Source organism: Chlorocebus sabaeus, chromosome 19, assembly GCF_047675955.1.
Source record: "Chlorocebus sabaeus isolate Y175 chromosome 19, mChlSab1.0.hap1, whole genome shotgun sequence".
Taxonomy (NCBI): Eukaryota; Metazoa; Chordata; class Mammalia; order Primates; family Cercopithecidae; genus Chlorocebus; species Chlorocebus sabaeus.
In genome coordinates, this window is record NC_132922.1 from 5,139,092 (window position 1) to 5,160,007 (window position 20,916).

Sequence of the window (20,916 nt, forward strand, 5' to 3'; positions counted from 1 at the left end):
CACCAAAACCAGCAGCATACACATTCAAGTCTACATGGAACATTCTCTATGATAGACTATAGGTCAGGCCATAAAAGATGCCTCAGTAATGTCAAAAAGAATGAAATCATATAAAGTGTGTTCTCTGGCCACATGAAATAAAATTAGAAAACCATAACAAAAGGAAATTTAGGAAATACACAAATATGTGGAAATTAAACAACAAACTCCCAAATAACCAATAAGTCATAAGGGAAATTAAGACTATAATTTGAAATAGATGAAAATAAAATCACAAACACCAAAATTTATGGAACACTAAATTATGGGATGCTAAAGCAGTTCTTACCAGGAACTTTGTAGAAAAGTAAAAAAAGACGGAGGATCTCATGTCAGGAACCTAACCTTCCATCTCGAGAAACTAGAAAAAGAGCAAACCAAACCCAAAGCAAGCAGAAGAAAGAATATAATAAAGATTACAGCAAAAAGAAATGAAATAGAGAATAACAGTAAAGAAAATCAACAAAACCAAAAGTTGGCTCTCTGAAAAGAGCAAAAACTCTAACAAACCTTTAGCTATAGTGAACAAGAAAAAAGAGAAGACTCAAATTACTAAAATCAGTAATGAAGAGGGGACATTCCTACCAATCTTACATAAATAAAAAAGATTCTAAGGGTCTACTACTACTATGAACAATTTGTGCCAACAAATTAGATAGCCTAGACCAGTGGTCCCCAACCTTTTTGGCACCAGGAACTGGTTTCATGAAAGACAATTTTTCCATAGACAGGGGTGGGGGGATGGTTTCAGGATGAAACTGTTCTACCTCAGGTCATTAGGCATTAGTTATAACAGATTCTCATAAGGAGTGTGTGACCTAGATCCCTCACATGCACAGTTCACAATAGGGTTTGTGCTCCTATGAGAATCGAATGTGGCTGATGATCTGACAAGAGGTGGAGCTCAGGCAGGAATGCTCGCTCACCTGCTGCTTACCTTGTGCTGTGTGACCCTGTTTCTAACAGGCTATGGACAGGTACTAGTCCACAGGTTGGAGGCTGGAAGACCCCTGCCCTAGACCAAACAGGCAAATTCCTAGAAAGACACAAACTACCAAAACCAACCCAAGAAGACAACAATCTGAATAGACCTGTATGTAACGAGTAGGGGCCGGGCACGGTGGCTCATGCCTGTAATCCCAGCACTTTGGGAGGCTGAGGCAGGTGGATCACGGGCTTAGGAGTTCAATACCAACCTGGCCAAGATGGTGAAACCCCGTCTCTACTAAAAATACAAAAAAAAAAAAAAAAATTAGCTGGGCGTGGTGGCAGGTGCCTGCAATCCCAGCTATTTAGGAGGCTGAGTCAGAGAATTGCTTGAACCCAAGAGGCGGATGTTGCAGTGAGCCGAGATCACGCCACTGCACTCCAGCCTGGGCAACAGAGTAAGACTCTGTTTCAACAACAACAACAAAAAAAACAAGACAAGTAGGGATTGAATTAGTAACCAAAAACACTTCCCATAATAAAAAGTCCAAAACCAGATGGCTTCACCAGTGAATTCTACCACATATTTAAAGATTAATACTGATCCTTTACAATCTTCCAAAAACAAAACAAAAAAAACCTCTTTCTGTAAAGTCAGTATTTACCTGATACCAAAATTAGACAAAGAAATCACAAAAAGAAAACAAACTACAAACTACAAACCAATATGCCTTATGAATATACACACAAAAATCCCCAACAAAATATAAAAGAAATCCAGCAACATATAAAAAGGATTATACACGATGAACAAGTGGGATTTACCTCAGGAATCCAAAGTTGATTTAAAGTATAAAAATCACTGTTAGACAAAGTATTAATAGACTAAAAGACACAAGCCATATGATTATCTCAACAGACACAAAATGTATTTGATGAAATAGACTTTCATAATAAAAACATTCAACAAGTAAAAGAAAATCAGCAGAAGTAGAAGAAAAGTTTATCATCCTGAGCAAGGCCTTCTATGAAAACCCCACAGGCAACAACACACTGAAAGACTGAACACTTCCCCACTAAGATCTTAAACAGGACACATATGTCTGCTCTCACCAATTCTACTCAACATTGTATTGGAATTTCCAGTCAGGGCAACTAGGCAAGGAAAAGAAAGAAAAGGCAACCCAACTGGAAAGAAAAAAGTATTATCTACTTGCAAATGGCATGGTCCTGTACAGAGAAAATCCTAAGAATTACATACACAAAAAACTCTACTAAAACTATAAATAAGATCAGCATGAAAGATCGCAGGATACAAGATTAATATACAAAAATCAGTTGTATTTCTACACATTAGCAATGAATAATCCAAAAATCAAAGGATTCCATTTGCAATACCATCAAAAAGAATAAAATACTTAGAATAAGTTGAACTAACAACATCCAAAACTCATAGACTAAAAACTATAAAACATAACTGAAGAAAATTTCAAAGGCCTAAATAAATAGATGAATATCCTTTATTCATGGATTGGAACACTTAATCTAGGTAAGATGGCAATATTCCCCCAAGTTGGTCTATAGATTCATGTAATTCTTATCAAAATTCCAGCTTTTTAAAATTAACAAATGGAAAAGTTGATCCTAAAATTAATATGGAAACACAAGGGACCCAGAACAACAACGAAAAAAAAACTGAAAAAGAACAAAGTTGGAAGACTCACACTTCCTGATTTCAAAATTTACTATAAAATTACGGTAATCAAGACACCATAGTACTGGCAAAGAGAGAAAATGGACTGGAGGAAAAAAAAAAACACACAACACTGAAGAGAGCTTCAGGGACTTGCAAAACAACAACAGAAGACTAACACTTGTATCTTCAGAGTCTAGGGGAACAGCTCCATATAGCGCCCTGGTGACCTTGGACATATCCATGCATACCATGCATGCCAGAGCTTGAACAGCGGCTAATCTGAGTCTTGCCTGCTGACTACCTTGTGATCCTCCCGGAACCCGAGATGGGAGGCCTGAGGCTTCTGAGGCTGTCTCCTTTTTGCTCTTCTGTCTCCCAAGGGAGGCTGTCATGAGACAGGTTCTGATGAGTTTTGCACTAATGAGGTACAGAGCTTTCTGCCCCGCCCCTCTTAGCATATAAAGCCTTTTAACAGCCAAGAAGGGCTCCTCAGGAATGCGGTACCTCACAATTCATATCTTAATCATCCAGGTCTTTGTGGTATCTGGGACAAGGATCAGGAGGAGCTGGCCCCTTTGGCTTCTTTTCTCTGTCTATATAGTAACAAACTGTCTAAAGCTAAAAGTAGACTGTTGTAATTTGTATTACTTTCACAGTCCCATCAGTTGAGCCATAGCCTTGGCCCTGCCTTTGACTATGTGTGTGCCTAAAACATGGAGTCCCAGAAGAAGTAGAGAGAGAACAAGGGCCTGAAAAAAAGTATTCAAACAAATAACAGCTAAAATTTCCCAACTTAACTTCCCCAACTTGGTAAAAGACATAAATCTACTGATTCAAGAAGTTGAGGAGACCCCAAAAAGAGTAAACCCAAAGAAATCTAAGCCAATACCATAATTAACCTCTGAAAAGACAAAGAAAAATCTTAAAAGCAATCAGAGAGAAATAATACATTATCTACGAAGGGTGGCGGTACATTATGTATGGGCGGCAATTTGAATGGCAGTGACTATCTCATCTGCACAGATGCTCACAAGGCTCGCATCAACCTCTGATCTAATGAACTAGCTTCTGCAGCCACAACAGTCTGATCTGTACACTCCAAAGGTGCCAGGGCATTTCACACTGTTTTTTCATACACCAACAATGTCTTTCCCGCTCCTCACCACCTTAAAGAATTCTCTTTGTTCTTAAAGACTCAACTCAAGCTTCACTTTATTCACCTCTTTCACAAGTTCTCTAGATTCTGCTCAAAACCTTTTCTAATTTTGTCAACACGTTAAGTTTTAACTTATTGTTCAACTATCACAATGCCCAAATTTTTACTTAAAACCTCTGCAAGGAAAGTGATCTGTCAGGATGTCCTAAAGCAATCAAATTTCTAACAAGATACTTACGGCCATTCTGATTCAGGATGTTTTTGGTAAGCATCTATGACATCAATTGCAATATTGAGGTTTTCTTCCAGTTCTTTCATTCTTTCATGATTAAGGGATGTAAACAAAATCATTGAAGAGTAGGCAACAATTTTTTTGTCCGGATGATTTAAGCAAGACCTTCCAAACAAGGAAATGAGACTGTTAGCCCAATTTAATAACGTGATAAAATAAAACACAAAAATAACAGTAATACCATTGGCAAATTCACTACATACTAATACTTTTGAGGATTTAAGGGAGAATTATAGCACTTAAAAATAAGTAATTATTTACTGTAAAAATAGTAAATACAAACTTAGTCACAATAAAAAGTATCCAAAATACTAAAGTTGAAGTTGACATAGAACTCAGAAGGCAAAAAGCAAGTAACTTACTATTAGCAATAAAGATTAAAATGATTACATTTATAAAACATTAAAATGTTCATTCTTGTTAGAAAAAAATCAACAGGTACAAAATGATACCTCAATGACTGCTGACACTGCTTTAATAGTCCTTAGGGACAAGATGCCTATGGGAGAGATGGTACAGCGGAGCAAGAAATAGAATTTGGAGTCAGGAGCCTCGCTATAACTCCTAGCTCCTCTAACTATCAGCCAGGTGGCCTGGGGAAGGTCACTGACATATTGATTGCCAATTATATCATGTGTTACGCAATATGGTAGGATTTTGCTTTTCATTTAAACGTCATAATACTCTTCTTAAGGAGATATTATTCATATATTTCAGATAAAGAATTTGTTAGCTTCACTCGGCCAATAGCACAAAGCCAGCACCTGACAAAACTGGAATTCAAATTTGGTTATATCTGTCCCATAAATGCATAAAGAGTGAAGGCAAAGAACCTCTCTTAGCTTGTTTTCTGGTATAAAAAATAAAATACAGTAACAAAACCTTCTCTATTTCATAGGATTTTTATGACGATCAAATGAGATCTAAAAGCAACATGTAAACTATTAAGACTTCTCTGACTGTCCTACACTTAAGCCTCTCCCTTGTTTTTCCATTACACCCTGGATTTACCCTCATTACCTTAGTTCTTACATCACAACGTACGTGCCTGTTCCTTTATTTCCCTGACCAAAGAATGAAATCTTCAAGAATAACGAATATATAAGTTACCACCGTATTCTAATCATCTATCCCACAACCTGGCAGATATTAGGTGTCCAAAATGTTTTAAGGGAATAAATTCTCAAAAATAAGCAATGTCTGTTTCTGTAGCTTGAATTTCATAATTCTCTTCTTCCACCTAAGCTCAAATATCATTAATATATATATAGCATGAATATATATACACCTTCAACTTTTAATTATTTGCAGGAATTTGAGAAATTCCATGAGCTAGAAGTGAATTAGAGTTTATCCAATCTTAACACTAAACTTCACGGAGGAGCCCAGGAAAGCTGTACAACCAGGAAGGCCAGCACAGAATTTCAGCAGCACAGTGTTTACAATGAGCATAGGCTTTGGATTCAGATGGCAGCAATGGGTTTAAACTCTAGCTCTGCCATTTACCAGTGATAAGCTTCAGGTCTCTCATCTGTCCAGATGGGAAGACAGTAACACTTACTCTGCAGGCTATTGTGAGAACATAAAATATACGGATAATGCCCAGTTCAGGGTAGGTACACAACAGCTGCTGCCCTGCTGTGCTGCTCATACTGTTGCAACCACCAGAGTTACCCCATTCATTGGCACCAAAGCCTGGATTCGAAGCCAGGCCTCCCACTCCCAGACTGTGCCTTTCATACGGTATATTGACTCTATTGCCTACTCACCTTTTACCTCAATGCTCAATTTCTTATGTACAGAGCTGGTTTTTAAGAAGTAGAATCACCAGAAAAAGTACCAGGATCCAATCCAGATAAATGGAATGGTTACCCACTTCTTACACTGATAAACGGACTGGTTACCCATTTCTTACATGGATAAACTGATTGTTTACCCACATCTTCCTCTTACCTTCCAAAACATACAGCATTGTGCTGAACATATCAGTATTCAATACATAAAGAATTTTAATTCACTGCCCATATTTTGATGTTTTATTTTAATTGTGTTTCTTATAAATTTCAGTGTCCTTAACAATATTACTTACTTTATCCACGACTTTTATTTTCGTAAAAGTAAACTGATATACAAGCAAGGGCACAAATCTTAAGTGTACATACAGCTCAATGAACAAAGTTTGGATATGTACACATCCATGTAACCACCACTAAGGTCAAGATATAGACGAACACTTCCAGGACCCAGGTGTTTTCCTAATGCCCTCTCCCAGCTGGCACCCACCCACCAAGAACAACTACTATCCTGAACTCTATTACAGAGGGTTACTTTTCGAACTTTATATAAAATGGAAAAATATAACCACAATCTTCTCACAAGTTAGAAACATTCTTATCAATATACTCACAAAAACAGTTCTGGGAAAGCATGTACCCAAACAATAGACTGGGAATCTTCATTCCGTGAGGCAATGTTGCCTAAAAACTGCAGGCCACAGCGAAAAGCTAAGAATATATAAAAGTTTAAAATAAATAAATAAATGATTAAACATAATAAATAAATACATCTTAAGAAATATTCTCCATGTTATTAAACAGAAAGTTTCTGCTTGCTTCTTGTAAAAATTAAGGTCTCTCTCCACAAGGTCACTTTGGGAATAACATGAATATACCATGGCTGGGCGCGGTGGCTCACGCCTGCAATCCCAGTACTTTGGGAGGCCAAGGCAGGTGGATCACTTGAGGCCAGGAGTTGGAGACCAGCCTGGCCAATATGCTGAAACCCCATCTTTACTAAAAGTACAAAAAATTACTCAGGAGGCTGAGGCATGAGAATTGCCTGAATCTGGGAGGCAGAGGTTGCAGTGGGCCGAGATCATGCCACTGCACTCCAGCCTGGGAGACAGAGTGAGACACTGTCTCAAAAAAAAAAAAAAAAAAAAAAATTAACATGCCTTACCAAAACAATATACTCTACATACAAAATTGATTAACTCATTGCCTGGGTGCAATGCCACTGCACTCCAGCCTGGGAGACAGAGTGAGACTCTGTCTCAAAAAAAAAAAAAAAAAAATTAACATGCCTTACCAAAACAATATACTCTACATACAAAATTAATTAACTTATTGCCTGGGTGCAGAGGCTCATATCTGTAATCCCAGCACTTTGGGAAGACAGGGTGCGGAGGGGGGAGCGGATCACCTGAGGTCAGGAGTTAGAGACCAGCCTGACCAACATGGTGAAACCCCGTCGCTACTAAAAATACAAAAATTAGCTGGACGTGGTGGCAGGAGCCTGTAATCCCAGCGACTTAGGAGGCTGAGGCAGGGAGAACTGCTTGAACCCAGGAGGCAGAGGTTCCAGTGAGCCGAGATCAAGCCACTGCATCCAGCCTGGGAGACAGACCCAGAGACTCCATCTCAAAAGAAAAAAAAGATTTCTACTGAATATTTTGGAATATTAACACTCAAATCTGTGTAAAACTTAACATGCAAAAAGCCAACAGTATAGGTTGATCTGACAACCAACTGACCCAACAACTCATCAGGCACCTAAGATTAATGCTCGGGATCAGAACACAATTCTGAAAAGGAAAAGGCTTAAGGATGTCCCAGACACAAGAAAAGAAAACTCCAGACAGGTACAAATGACAGTTTACTTTACCAAACAGCTTATCAACTGATCTTTATGTAAATACTGCAAATATTATGAAGACCCTCAAAAATCCCAACATTATTTTTACAGATTAAGAAAGAATAAAGGCCAAAAACAACACCAATAACTCAATTAAAGTAACTCATGCTTGTGTTTACATAAAATTTGATGAGCATAATATATTCGTCACACCACTGCAATTATTCCCTGAAAATAATACTCTAAATATTATTTTGACAATGTAATTACAGTTCTTACCTCAAGTGTGGTAACAAAAAACTGGCACACATACCCTGCTAAAAAACCTACCTAGAATAAAGTTCTCACAGAAAAAGAGTCAAAAGAGTACAGGCGCTTTGTTAGGAACCAGAATACTTTTATTTAAAAGATTATTTGTATTAGGTTTGAACTAACACACCATAAAATTTTTTCTAAGTTTCACTGCTGAATCCAAATTTCATTGTTGAATTCCAACTAAAATTCAGTCATTTCACTAGCTGCCATTTTCAAGGTGATGAGAAATATTACTTCCTTTCCATTTTCCTTCTTGCCTAAATAATATCCTTCCAATAATATCTGTGGCTAAACACAAGCCATCTACTAAATAGGAACACAACTGAAAAATTAAATAAGACCTGAATAAATGGAGAGATATTCATGATATTGAAAACTCAATAGTGTTAAGATGGCAATTCTTACCAAACTGATCTATAGATTCAATATCATCCCAAGTATCTACAACATATAGAAAACCTTTACAACTCTACAAGGAATAGACACAAACAGATCAATTAAAAACTGGACAAAGGACTCATATAGACATTTCTCCAAAGATTTACAAATGGCCAGTAAGTACGTGATCATTTAGGAAATGCAAATCGAAACCACAATGAAGTACCCCCACTTCACATCCACCAGGATGACTACAACACAGAAATAAAGAGTCAGCAAGGATGCAAGAAACGGGAACATTCATACAGTGTCGGCAAAAAGTAATATGATTCAGCTGCTATGGAAAAGTCTGACAGCTCTTAAATGTTAAGCAGAGTTACCATATGACCCATCAATTCTATTCCTAGGTATACACCCAAAAGAATTAAAAACAGATAAACAAATGCATGTACCAGCATGTTCACAACAGCATTACTCATGATAGCCAAAAGGTGGAAACAACCTAAATGTCCGACAAACGATGAATGGATAAACAAAATATGATGCATCAACACAACAGAGTATTATTCCACCATAAAAAGGAACGAAGTCATGATACACACTACAAGGTGGATGAACCTTAAAAACATTATGCTCAGTGAAAGGAGTCAGACACCAAAGGTCACATATTAATTCTATGATTCCATTTATATGAAATATCCAGAGTAGGTAAATCTACAGAGACAGAATGCAAGAGTGGTTGCCAGGGGCTATGGGGAGGCAGAAAGAGAGCAACTACTCAATGAAAACAGGGTATCCTTTTGGGGTGATTTTCAGGCTGGGCATAGTGGCTCATGCCTGTAATTCCAGCACTTTTGGAGGCCGAGGTGGGTGGATCGCCTGAGGTCAGGAGTTCGAGACCAGCCTGGCCAACGTGGTGAAACCCCGTCTCTACTAAAAATACAAAAATTAGCCAGGCGTCGTGGTGGGCGCCTGTAATCCCGACTACTCAAGAGGCTGAGGCAGGAGAATCACTTGAAGCTGGGAGGCGGAGACTGCAGTGAGGCGAGATTGTGCCATTGCACTCCAGCATGGGCAACAAGAGCGAAACTCCAGCTCAAAAAAAAAACAATTTAATTAGGTAGAGATGGTAGTTGCACAATACTGTCAATGTACTAAATGTCTCTCGATTGTTCACTTTAAAATGGTTAACAATATGTGAATCTCAGATCAATAAAAAATAATTAAACTCATATAAATGCAACTACCTAAATTAAGAACAACTCTTAATACAGCTAACAGGTAATAGGTCTTTAAGAATCTACCCTCTCAGACTAGGAATATGAGTAAATAGCCAAGCTAATAACCAAATAACCAATTTACTCCTCAATGACAAGCTGGTTCATAAAAGTAGTTTCAGGTGGCCGGGCGCAGTGGCTCATGCCTGCAATCCCAGCACTTTGGGAGGCCAAGGCGGGTGGATCACGAGGTCAGGACATCGAGACCATCCTGGATAACACGGTGAAACCCCGTCTCTACTAAAATTACAAAAATTTAACAGGGCATGGTGGCGGGCGCCTGTAGTCCCAGCTACTCAGGAGGCTGAGGCAGGAGAATGGCGTGAACCCGGGAGGCAGAGCTTGCAGTGAGCCGAGATTGCGCCACCGCACTCCAGCCTGGGCGACAGAGCACGACTCCGTCTCAAAAAAAAAAAAAAAAAGTAGTTTCAGGTATCTGCTCCGTTAAATTTTTTCTTAGGTCATCTACCTGCTTCAGTGAAAATCTTGTGAAGAATGAAATAATCTTTTACCATATATTGTAAAAACTAAACACATCTTTTGTGGCACATTTGGGATACAGCAGAAAAACGAGATACTGGACTGAGGGGGACATGGAGTCAAAAGAAGATTTTTTAAATGAAAAATGGGAGAGCATATTATAAGCTGATGAAAATGATGGAGTAAGGAGGAAAAAAACAGAGGCTGCCTGAGAGCAAGGGGATAATTTCAGGAGAAAAGCTTCTGCGTGGGCAAGTGGCGATGAAATCCAGCACATGGTGGAGGGGCTGGCTCCACTCTAATAGTTATTTAATCACAGCATTTGTACGGCACTTCCCCTTTGCTTCTTTATTTAGGATATATCATTAAAAGAGAAACCTCCTTCTGCCCACCACAGCACTGCAGCTCTGGAGCGCCACACTGCCCGCCCCATCAGGATCGTCAATTATGAAACACGGTACATTCTGAACTCTCTTTCTCAATTACTATACCACACAGAGACCTCAAAACAGCTGCCTTCCCAAGTGACGCAGTGAAACACGGACTTTACTGCTAATTTATAATTCCCTAATTTTGAGTACTGATGCTTCCATTTTATTATAAAATGGAGCTACAGAAGTATCTTTAAATATACAATATCGTGAAAACATTTCACAACTAAATCCTACATCCTTTCAATTTCTTGAGACTATTTTAGAAACTACTAATGCTCAAAAAAAGTGGCAATGCACTTTGTGTGTAAATTCTCAAAGAAAGTAATTAATTTTTAATTACCATTTCCTAAAGGAATACTTCAAAATCAAATAGCAAGATCTAAGAATTTTTAGCAAATTGAGTTTAAAATGAAAACACCAGGAAATCACAGAAATTAAACCAAGCCAGGCAGTGGCTCTAACATGCTAATTTAGCCTATTTCACCTGTGAAATAAGACCGTCACCTCTAGTTCTTGTCTATCTACCAAGAGAAGCATACATATTAACATCAATAGAAATATGCCTCATGTGGCCAGGTGCAGTAGTTCACGCCTGTAATCTCAGCACTTTAGGAGGCGGAGGCGTGTGGATTACATGGTCAGGAGTTCAAGACCAGCCTGGCCAAAATGGCGAAACCACATCTCTACTAAAAAAACACAAAAAATTACCCGGGCACTGTGGCAGGTGCCTGTAATCTCAGCTACTCAGGTGGCTGAGGCAGGAGAATCGCTTGAACCCCGGGGGAAAGCGGCAGTTGCAGTGAGCCAATATTGCACCACTGCATTCCAGCCTGGGCAAGAGAGTTAAGACTACGTCTCAAAAAAAAAAAAAAAAAACAAAAAGAAACATGCCTCATGTTATATGCGAAGTACAGGCATTAAAGCTGTATATAAAACAATTTTTGTAAGTCAAATTATATTTTAAATGCAACTGGAGATTTCTCATTTAAAGGATAGCCATTGAATTATAAGGTAAAGACATTATTACAACAACAACGAAATTTAACCTATAATCTAGCACATCTAACTTATCCACCTGGAAATTTACATTAAAATTTTCTAGGGTGTTTTTTTTTTTTGTTTTTTTGTTTTTCTGTTTTTGAGACAGGGTCTTGCTCTGTCACCCAGGCTGGAAGTGCAGTGGCATGATCTCAGCTCACTACAACTTCCACCTCCCAGGCTCAAGCGATCTTCCTACCTCAGCCTCCAAGTAGCTGGGACTATAGGTGTGTGTTACCATGCCCAATTATTTTTTTTTTTTTTTTTTTTTTTTTTTTGAGACAGAATTTCGCTCTTGTCACCCAGGCTGGAGTCCAATGGCATGATCTCGGCTCACTGCAACCTCCGCCTCCTGGGTTCAAGCGATTCTCCTGCCTCAGCCTCCCAAGTAGCTGGGATTACAAGTATGCTCCATCACGCCCAGCTAATTTTTGTATTTTTAGTGGAGATGGGATTTCACCATGTTGGCCAGGCTGGTCTTGAACTCCTGACCTCAAGTGATCCGCCCACCTCAGCCTCCCAAAGTGATGGGATTACAGGCATGAGCCATTGCACCCAGTCTTTGTATTTTTTTAGAAACGGGGTTTCACCATGTTGCCCAGGCTGGTCCTGAACCCGAGCTCAAGCAATTTGTCCACCTCGGCATCTCCAAGTGCTAGGATTATAGGCATAAGCCACAGCACCCAGCCTACATTAAGATTTTCTTATCAAATAATTTAGGTTTACCCATAAAGTATTTCAATTCCTGGGACAAAGAGATCATATATTAAAAATCTATGTTTTTTTAACATTATGTTAAGATAATAACCACTGTCCAATGGAAAGGTGTTGATGCTAGAAGAACAAAGACCAAAACCATTCTACTAATGAGTCAAAAGAAGCTTGGTGTTTCTCTTAATCCCACGTCAACAACCATTAACAATCAGAGCTAAGTTCCATTTTCATCACACTAGACATTTGGCTTAGACACTTAACATGTGGCTCCCCTCAACGGAATGTGAGCTCTCTAAGGGCAGAGATTTTTTTGTCTGTTTTTGTCACTGTTTGAATCACACCCAAAACCTAGACCAGGGCCTGTCACGTTCATAAATATTAAAAGATGGTCTATTAGTCTTACCACAGACTGGGCGGCTTAAACAACAGACATTTATTTTTACACAGTTCTGTGGTTAGAGGTGTGTCAACAGGGCTGATATCTTCTGAGGTCTCTCTCCTTGGCCTGTAGATGGTCATCTTCTCCCTATGTCTTCACATGGTCTTTACTCTGTGCATGGCCATGTCCTAATTTCCTCTTCCTATAGAGGACACCAGTCATACACCCCCATTTGACCTTAACTACCTTAATTACCTCTTTAAAGATCCTATCTCCAAATTCAGTCACTTTCTGGGTACTGGGGGTTAGGACCATGCTGTGATCTGAATATCTGTGCCCCTCCAAAATTCCTATGCTGAAATCTAATCCCCAACATGCCAGTGTAAGATGGAGCCTTTGGGAAGTGACCAGGTCATGATGGTGGAGCCCTTGTGAATGGGATTAGTGCCCTTATAAAAGGGGCCCAGGGAGCTTGTTTGCGCCTTCTGCCTTCCACCTTCCACCATAGGAGAACAAAGCAAGAGGCACCATCTACGAAGACAAGAGCAGCCCTCGCAAAACACCCAGTCTGCTTAATCTTGGACTTTCCAGCCTCCAGAACTGTAAGCAATACATTTCTGTTGTTTAAAAACTACCCAGCCTAAGGCATTTTGTTACAGCAACTGGAACAGACAGACTTCAACATACAAATGTGAAAGGAACAAAATTCAGCCATTCAGGAAGGGAAGTTGCTACAACTTTATAATTATTTAATATTTCACTATTAAAGTTTCCCTATCTCATGAAATACAGAACATGCGTTTCAATGAATGATGTTAATACTCAAAGTACTGGTTTTGAACCCTTTATAAAGATATAAATAACCCATAAATTATATTGCATGCTACCTGTCAACAGAGCTTCCTGTTCCACTCGCAGTTCACGAAACAGAAGAATCAAATCAACAGCAACACCAATTGTATCCAAGTTCCTGTATCAGGTTTTTAAAAAAGGACAAAATTAGACATGTTCATTCATTCATATATTGTCTATGGCTGTTTTTGCACTATAATGGGAGAGCTGAGAAATCTGACAGAGATTACAAAGCCTAAATTTATTATCTGGCTCTTTACAGGAAAAGTATAGCAACCCTAGCAGTAGGGGTTATATTTATATGCAGAGCCAACTGCTTTCAACAGTTTTCTTTGAGCACTTCCTGAAGTTTCCCATGACTCAGATTCTTTGCTTTATTGTATTATACCCCATTCCATGCATTCTTGGCAAAAGCAGTCCCAGTCCACACAAAGTGCAAAAGATGTAAAAAGATCTAGGCCTTAATAGCATCACACCTTTTGATTAACTCTTTCTTTAGCGACTTAAAAATAAAACATCAGAAAAATATGTACTAGTTGCAATCTGCATCTTGACTGGCTCAGAAATACTGGCCTTAGTTAAGCTTGGCCACAGTCTTTACTAGACTCTTTGTTGTATTTCTAACTAGAAAATTCTTTTCTGAAAATTGCTGCCCTAAATGGTTGAAATTTTCCTTTAAAAATCAACAGTGAATAATAACACAATCGGAGAAGGGAAGAGGCAGAAAAATTAACACCCTTAAATGTTCCTTTTCATTTCAGCCCAACCATAAGTTGCATGCAATAAAAAGATCTTATCACAAACAGCACAGCCCTTGCTTTGCTGGCCCTACCAAAAGACCACCGATAACTTACTTGTCATAGTATTTATTTTTGTAATGTTTGAATTTTTATAGTTTGCATATATTACTCAAAAAAGAAAATAAAAATTGACTGCTTTGAAAGAAAGTATTAACATAAACTTGTACATTCGTTCCTGAGGCAGAGGAAGAAACATTTAAAGTTTACTGAGCATGCAATCTGCATTAGGCATTTACATAAGTAATCTCATTTACCCCCCATAACCAGCCTGTCTGGAAGACACTGCTTACCCAGTTTTACAGAGGAGAAAACTGATACTCAGGAAGACCAAGTCACCTGTCCAGGGTCAGGACAGAGCAGTCAGCCACAACAGGACCAGTGTGTAAGGCTCAGGACAGCAAGGGTAGATTGCATTTTTTTTTTTTTTTTTTTTGAGACAGAGTCTCACTCTGTTGCCCAGGCTGAAGTGCAGTGGTACAATCTTGGCTCACTGCAACCTCCACTTTCCTGGTTCAAGCAATTCTCCTGCCTCAGCCTCCAGAGTAGCTGGGACTACAGATGTGTGCCACCACACCCAGCTAATTTTTTATTTTTAGTAGAGACGGAGTTTCACCATGCTGGCCAGGCTGGTCTCGAACTCCTGACTTCAGGTGATCTGCCCACCTCAGCCTCCCAAAGTGCTGGGATTACAGGCATGAGCCACTGCGCCCGGCCCAAACTGCTTTTGAGTGTAAGGGCAGACTGCTTTTGAGCTTAAGCTTTACAGTCAGATGTCTGGATATGGAGAGAATGTTCCCAGCCTCTCTCACTTAACGAGTGACTCTCAGACAAGTTATTTACCCTCTCCAAGTTACAGTTTCTTATTTTGTAAAAATGGAAAAATTTCTTGAGTTTGTTCTAAGAATTAAAGAAGATACTACAAGCAAAGCACTTGGGACAAAGCCCAACGCTGAAGGCAGGCTCAACAAATGCTCGCTCCCTTCCCCACCAAGGTTAGCCAAGCACAAAGTGTATCTGCCAGCCACAGTCAAAAGTCAGTTCTAAGGCTCTCCTTTCCTTCCCCATCACACTAGAGCACCTCCTAACTGGAAAAGGACAAAAGAAACTAGCCTTCTGGCCAGATGCTTCTAGCATATAACTAGTTACGTTTTAGAATGCTGACTGTTATTATCAAGATTATTATTGTTTCTATCCACTTATCTGCAAATGGATGGCAGGTTTGGTTTAGTATTGAAGTTACACGACTTACTTTTTACCCTCTCTCTTTTGATCTTAAAAATCTCATTAATCATATCAAAGCCTCGGGTATATGTGTCTAACCGAAGGGAGTCCCTCAAATGGCTTCTGGACCAGCCCAAGCTCACCCGTCACAGCGGTGACAGGGAAGCCTGGAGGCTCTGTCTACATCCAAGTCCAGGAAAGAAAGTGAGCATCCTGTTTGTGGCTTCTGACTTCAAGTAAAAATTTTTAATAAAAAGCAAGTTCCACAAAATCAAAGAAGAAAGATGCTGGGTTCCGGGAGGAGACAGTAACATGTAAAAGCAAAGAGCACTGGACAGCTCACCTGCTCATGTTTTAACTACTTTTAAAAATGTGCACATCATAAAATAGGTGGAAACAGAGCTTGGAACTTTACACGATCTTTAGGAAAGACAGGTCATCTTGCAAATTTACAAAATATGCTTCTTGTTCAAACACAAAATTAACATAATTAAAAGTAATTAAAACATTTACAACCCAAGGTCAAAAACTACATATAAACTTACGCAGGTAAAATCTAGGAACAAAGACTCAAAATCAGCTTCAAAACACTATGAAGAACCAAATACCTCAAAACATGTGATAAAAACAAACAAGAAATCTAACCCCTGATGTTAAACACATTCTATTATTTTATACACTAGTCAGAGAGACTCCAATGGCAAGGCCTATAGAGGGCCTCTCCCCGCAGATGTAAAGGGCAATCCTGCAGTAAAAGTGGGTGATACTACCATGCCAATTTTTTTTTTTCCTGCGACAGGGTCTCACAACGTGGCCCAGTCTGGAGCAACGGCATCATCTCAGCTTACTGCAACCTCTGCCTCTCCCCGGCCCAAGCAATCCTCCCACCTCAGCCTCCTGAGTAGCTGGGATTACAGGTGCTCACCATCATGTCCAGCTAACTTTTTGTATTTATTTGTAGAGACAGGGTCTCGCCATGTTGCCCAGGCTGGTCTTGAACTCCTGGACTCAAGCAATCCTCCTGCCTCAGCCTCCCAAATTGCTGGGATTATAGGCATGAGCCACCTCGCCCAGCCCAAAACAACTTCTAACAGATAAACCAAATGACAGAACCAGCATGCACATATACAAAGAAACAGAATCCAAGGTACATGTGTAACTACCTGATTGAATTCTGGTTCACAGAACACTCTATGCAAGCATTGCGAAGACACCTGAAGCATTCTGTTATTAACTGCAGACTGGAAGCCAGGTTTTCCACTTGGGATGGATCTCTGCAGGCAAGCTCAACGGCATGAGAGGATTTCTTTAGGATATCCAGAACTCTTTGGAAGATAGTCCTGGGTGCTGTTTCTCTGAAAAAGGATAAAATTATCACAAACCAGAAAAAAAGATTATGATTTCCAAATGTCCTGTTCAGAAAACTGTTTTTATCTACCATTGTGGGGAGGTAGGCTAGGCTTATCTGTTCTAGCTCCTTAATTTACAACACCAAATAAAAGAGCTACACATGTTGAGCACTTACTATGCAGCAGACACTGTTCTTGTCCCTTTTCATGTATTATCTCAGTCTTTGCAATAGCCTTATGAAGCCAACACTGTCCTCTCCATGTACAGATAAGGTAAGTGAAGTAGAGATGGTAACTTGCCCAAATCAGTCAGCCAAAGACTGGCAGAACCACAAAGCCAACTGAAGCACTCTGGCCTAAGGACTTCCATTACCCATGACAACCCAAATCCCAGTTCCAGGGACTATTCATGCTAATGGATTTGCCCTTAATCAGAAGAACACAGTATCTTTATTTAATGTTCCAGACAGAGAATATAGTCCGGTCCTCTGTCACCCAATATGTACCCAAGTTCAGTTATAAGAAACAATATTCCTATAGGACAAGGATACTATCTACTCTGTAGACACAGTGAGGCTGACAACATACACACCAAACTTCTACACAGTCAACTACACAGATGGGAGAGAAAGGAGGGAGGGAGAATGTAAAGTGTGCCCGTTCTTCCACCAAGAATGTATGCCCAGGGAGAAAGATGAACCTGTGGCTGTTCCCTCTGGGCATCTCAGTCTCTGCGTGCTTCTCATGCCAGGAGTACTGTCTGCACTGGCTATCATTCCAGAGCTCTGAAGATAAGAATTTTTTGTGCAACATGGCACCTAAATGCAAGCCAACTTCCTCATTCCATAAATCCCCTAAAGAAACAGCACATCTCTTTTAATGTTAGAAGTAAAGTTGCCACATTGAACAATTTAAGAGATTCTATAAATGCCAAATGATTCAGACCATATGAATTTCCTCCTTTTGCTCTCACTGTAGATTCACAGTGCCCTACTTTCCACCCTTGGATTGAGCCAGACCAGCAGGGAGCCACATGTTCATTCAGAACTCCAGACACTGGGCTGCCCAGGATATGGAGCTGCTCAGCTGCTGCAGAAGACACCTATGGAGGCCCCTTTCCTGGGGCCACAGGAAACACTTCTCTCCTTGAACTTCAGTACCACAGCTTCTTATACACCAAGCGATGTGTGTTTTTATCTTACGAACAGACAATAGAACTCACATTATTTATTATGGTTTCTCTCTGTTGGGGCCTTTCTTAAGTCTGGAGTCAAATTTATGACCCAAACAATATGAATCCTTACTTTTTCTATCTGGCTTTTCCACTCTCTGTAATTTCTCCCCTGATCTTTTTCTCATATTTATTTTTTAAGGCATCTCAAATTTGGTTTTGGAAAGAAGCAGAGTATAAACTAATTAAAAACTGGGAAACTGCACATAAAATAATTTGTCTATGTCTCCCCCAGTCAGCCCTCTGAGTGTAGATAATGAAACTCTGACTCAGTGTCTCGGCAACTGAGTGACCAAATTAAAAAATGAAAATTCAAGGGTACAGCACTAATCCTGCCTCAATAAACTGTATGAAACAAGTATATAAGCCATTTTTAGTGACAACATTGCCATAAGAAGAATATTCACTAACAATATTTGTTTGTTTGTTTGTTTTTGAGATGGAGTTTTGCTCTGTCGCCCAGGCTGGAGTTGCACTGGCCCAATCTCAGCTCACTGCAACCTCCGCCTCCCGGGTTCAAGTGATTCTTCTGCCTCAGCCTGCCGAGTAGCTGGGACTATAGGCACATGCCACCACGCCCGGCTGATTTTTGTATTTTTAGTAGAGACAGGGTTTCACCATATTGACCAGGCTGGTCTCGAACTCCTGATCTCGTGATCTGCCTACCTCGGCCTCCCAAAGTGCTGGGGTTACAGGTGTGAGCCACCACACCCAGCAGATTCACTAACACTCTTAAGGTAACTTTAAGGAGTACCAAATATATTGTAGACACTAATAAGCTAAGAAAATACCCAGGAGTTTAAAACACTATGAAGAATGCTAAGGCTGATCACAATTTCTAGGACAAAGAACAAATCTAATCACCTCTATCTGCCCCATCTGCATGAAGTTTTGAAGCCATTTATTATTTAATATTACAGTCAAATAAAAGTAGAGCACTGCAACTTGAATAAGCTTCAATGACGCCTCTGTTTTCCTACTAAGATGACTAAGTATGTGTATTTAGAGCTGTAAGAAAGCAGCGAGAATTATTTCTTCCACCTGATCCTTTGCTGTCTGCCTCTCACATGGGAACCATCTTTCCCCCGTGAATGATCTTCCCTGAAGTCATTCCTTGCAATCTTAACATCTGTTTTACTCAAAATCGGTATCTAGCACAGCAAAAGCTTTGGAATCAAACTATGGTACAGACTAAACAAGACAGAAGAAAAGCAATATTCTTAAAGAAAACGTGAAAAATGATATCCCGACCACAGAATAAATATTAAGTTCATAAACTATGTTGTCAATAATTCTCAATGCTACATGTTAATTTGTTATATATGCACCATGCATTTATAATAATTTTAACGAAATGAAAAGCATTTAACTGAGCTAAGGCCAACCAAAAGATTCCTGAAATCCAAATAACTATTAATAGCGACTAAAGGGTAATCATGACAGCATCTATTTGGCACACAATAATTCGCATTTGCGGTATAAAGAAAAAATAATGTGGGGCTGTGATCACTGTCATATGTTCTCCCCAGGTTGTACACCATGGATTCCTAAAAACTCTCGATTTCGCCAATCTTCTGTCTTTGCTCAAATATATCCCACCACCAGAAGAAAGTCCTCTCCAAATCTCCCAATCCTCTGCCTGGGAGAAATCTGCATCTCCTTTTTTTTTTTTTTTTGAGATGGAGTCTTGCTCTGTTGCCCAGGCTGGAGTGCAGTGGCATGATCTCAGCTCACTGCAACTTCCACCTCCCGGGTTCAAGCGATTATTCTGCCTCAGCCTCCCAAGTAGCTGGGACTACAAGTGCATGCCACCACGCCCGGCTAATTTTTTTATATTTTAGTAGAGACAGAGTTTCACCATGTCGGCCAGGCTGGTCTGAATCTCCTGACCTCGTGATCCGCCCGCCTCAGCCTCCCAAAGTGCTGGGATTACAGGCGTGAGCCACTGCGCCCGGCCTGCGTCTCCTTTTAAACCTTTGGAAAACTCACAGACCTGGTGAAACTCCTCCACTTTTCCAGACAAACAGGCTCCCTCTATGTCACCCTGGAGCTCTGTTCATAAGACTGGAATAACTTGTCCACATCCAATAATATTTACTTATCCTATCTCCCCAGTTAGACTGTTAAGTCCTTGAAAAATAGAGACTATTTTATTCTTTTCTATATCTCTAGGGCCCAGAATTGGCACCCACTAATTGAATTTGTTCAAGTTTTAAACAGTGATGAGACTGTTCACACACTCAAAAGTGGCCCCTGACTGCATCACAGCCTTGCTATGTAATCCAAGCACTTACAGAGCTTGTGCTCAGAGCCAGGCATCAGGCCTGATACAGGCAGTGAAATCAGTGCTCTTTGAGTCAGCAACTGAAAGAAGGGGAAACTGAGGCATCAGCTCCCCCTCCCTTTCCCATTAAGAAATCCATATAATCTCAAATCAAAAACTTAAAAACTTGTCAGATTTTAAGATGTGAATATCATGTAGATACTTTATGATTGCTATTAAGCAAATATCGAATTTCTCCTTTCCCATTAAATGATACAGTGAATAAGCTTGCGGGTCTCAGAGGAGTTGTAACCCAATTAACTGTACTTTAAATTTCTTAAGAGCAAATAACATGTTTTAGATGTCTTGTTTCCTTTTATAAAAGGTGGCAGTAAAACTCTTCCTCTAGAGTCATACAATAAATAGCTATAGCTTCTATTCA

General features: G+C 39.7%; 1 protein-coding gene across 1 annotated transcript in view; it reads right to left on the bottom strand.

Moving 5' to 3' along the window:
- The window catches only part of ATXN10 (ataxin 10), a 176,355-nt gene that overhangs the window by 140,700 nt on the left and 14,739 nt on the right, over positions 1-20,916 (bottom strand). The window contains exons 2-5 of the mRNA XM_007976081.3: positions 16,795-16,986; positions 13,646-13,728; positions 6,518-6,614; positions 4,057-4,215 (exon numbers count right to left, since the gene is read on the bottom strand). Coding sequence (XP_007974272.1) covers positions 4,057-4,215; positions 6,518-6,614; positions 13,646-13,728; positions 16,795-16,986 — 531 coding nt within the window. The remainder of the gene's footprint in view (positions 1-4,056; positions 4,216-6,517; positions 6,615-13,645; positions 13,729-16,794; positions 16,987-20,916) is intronic.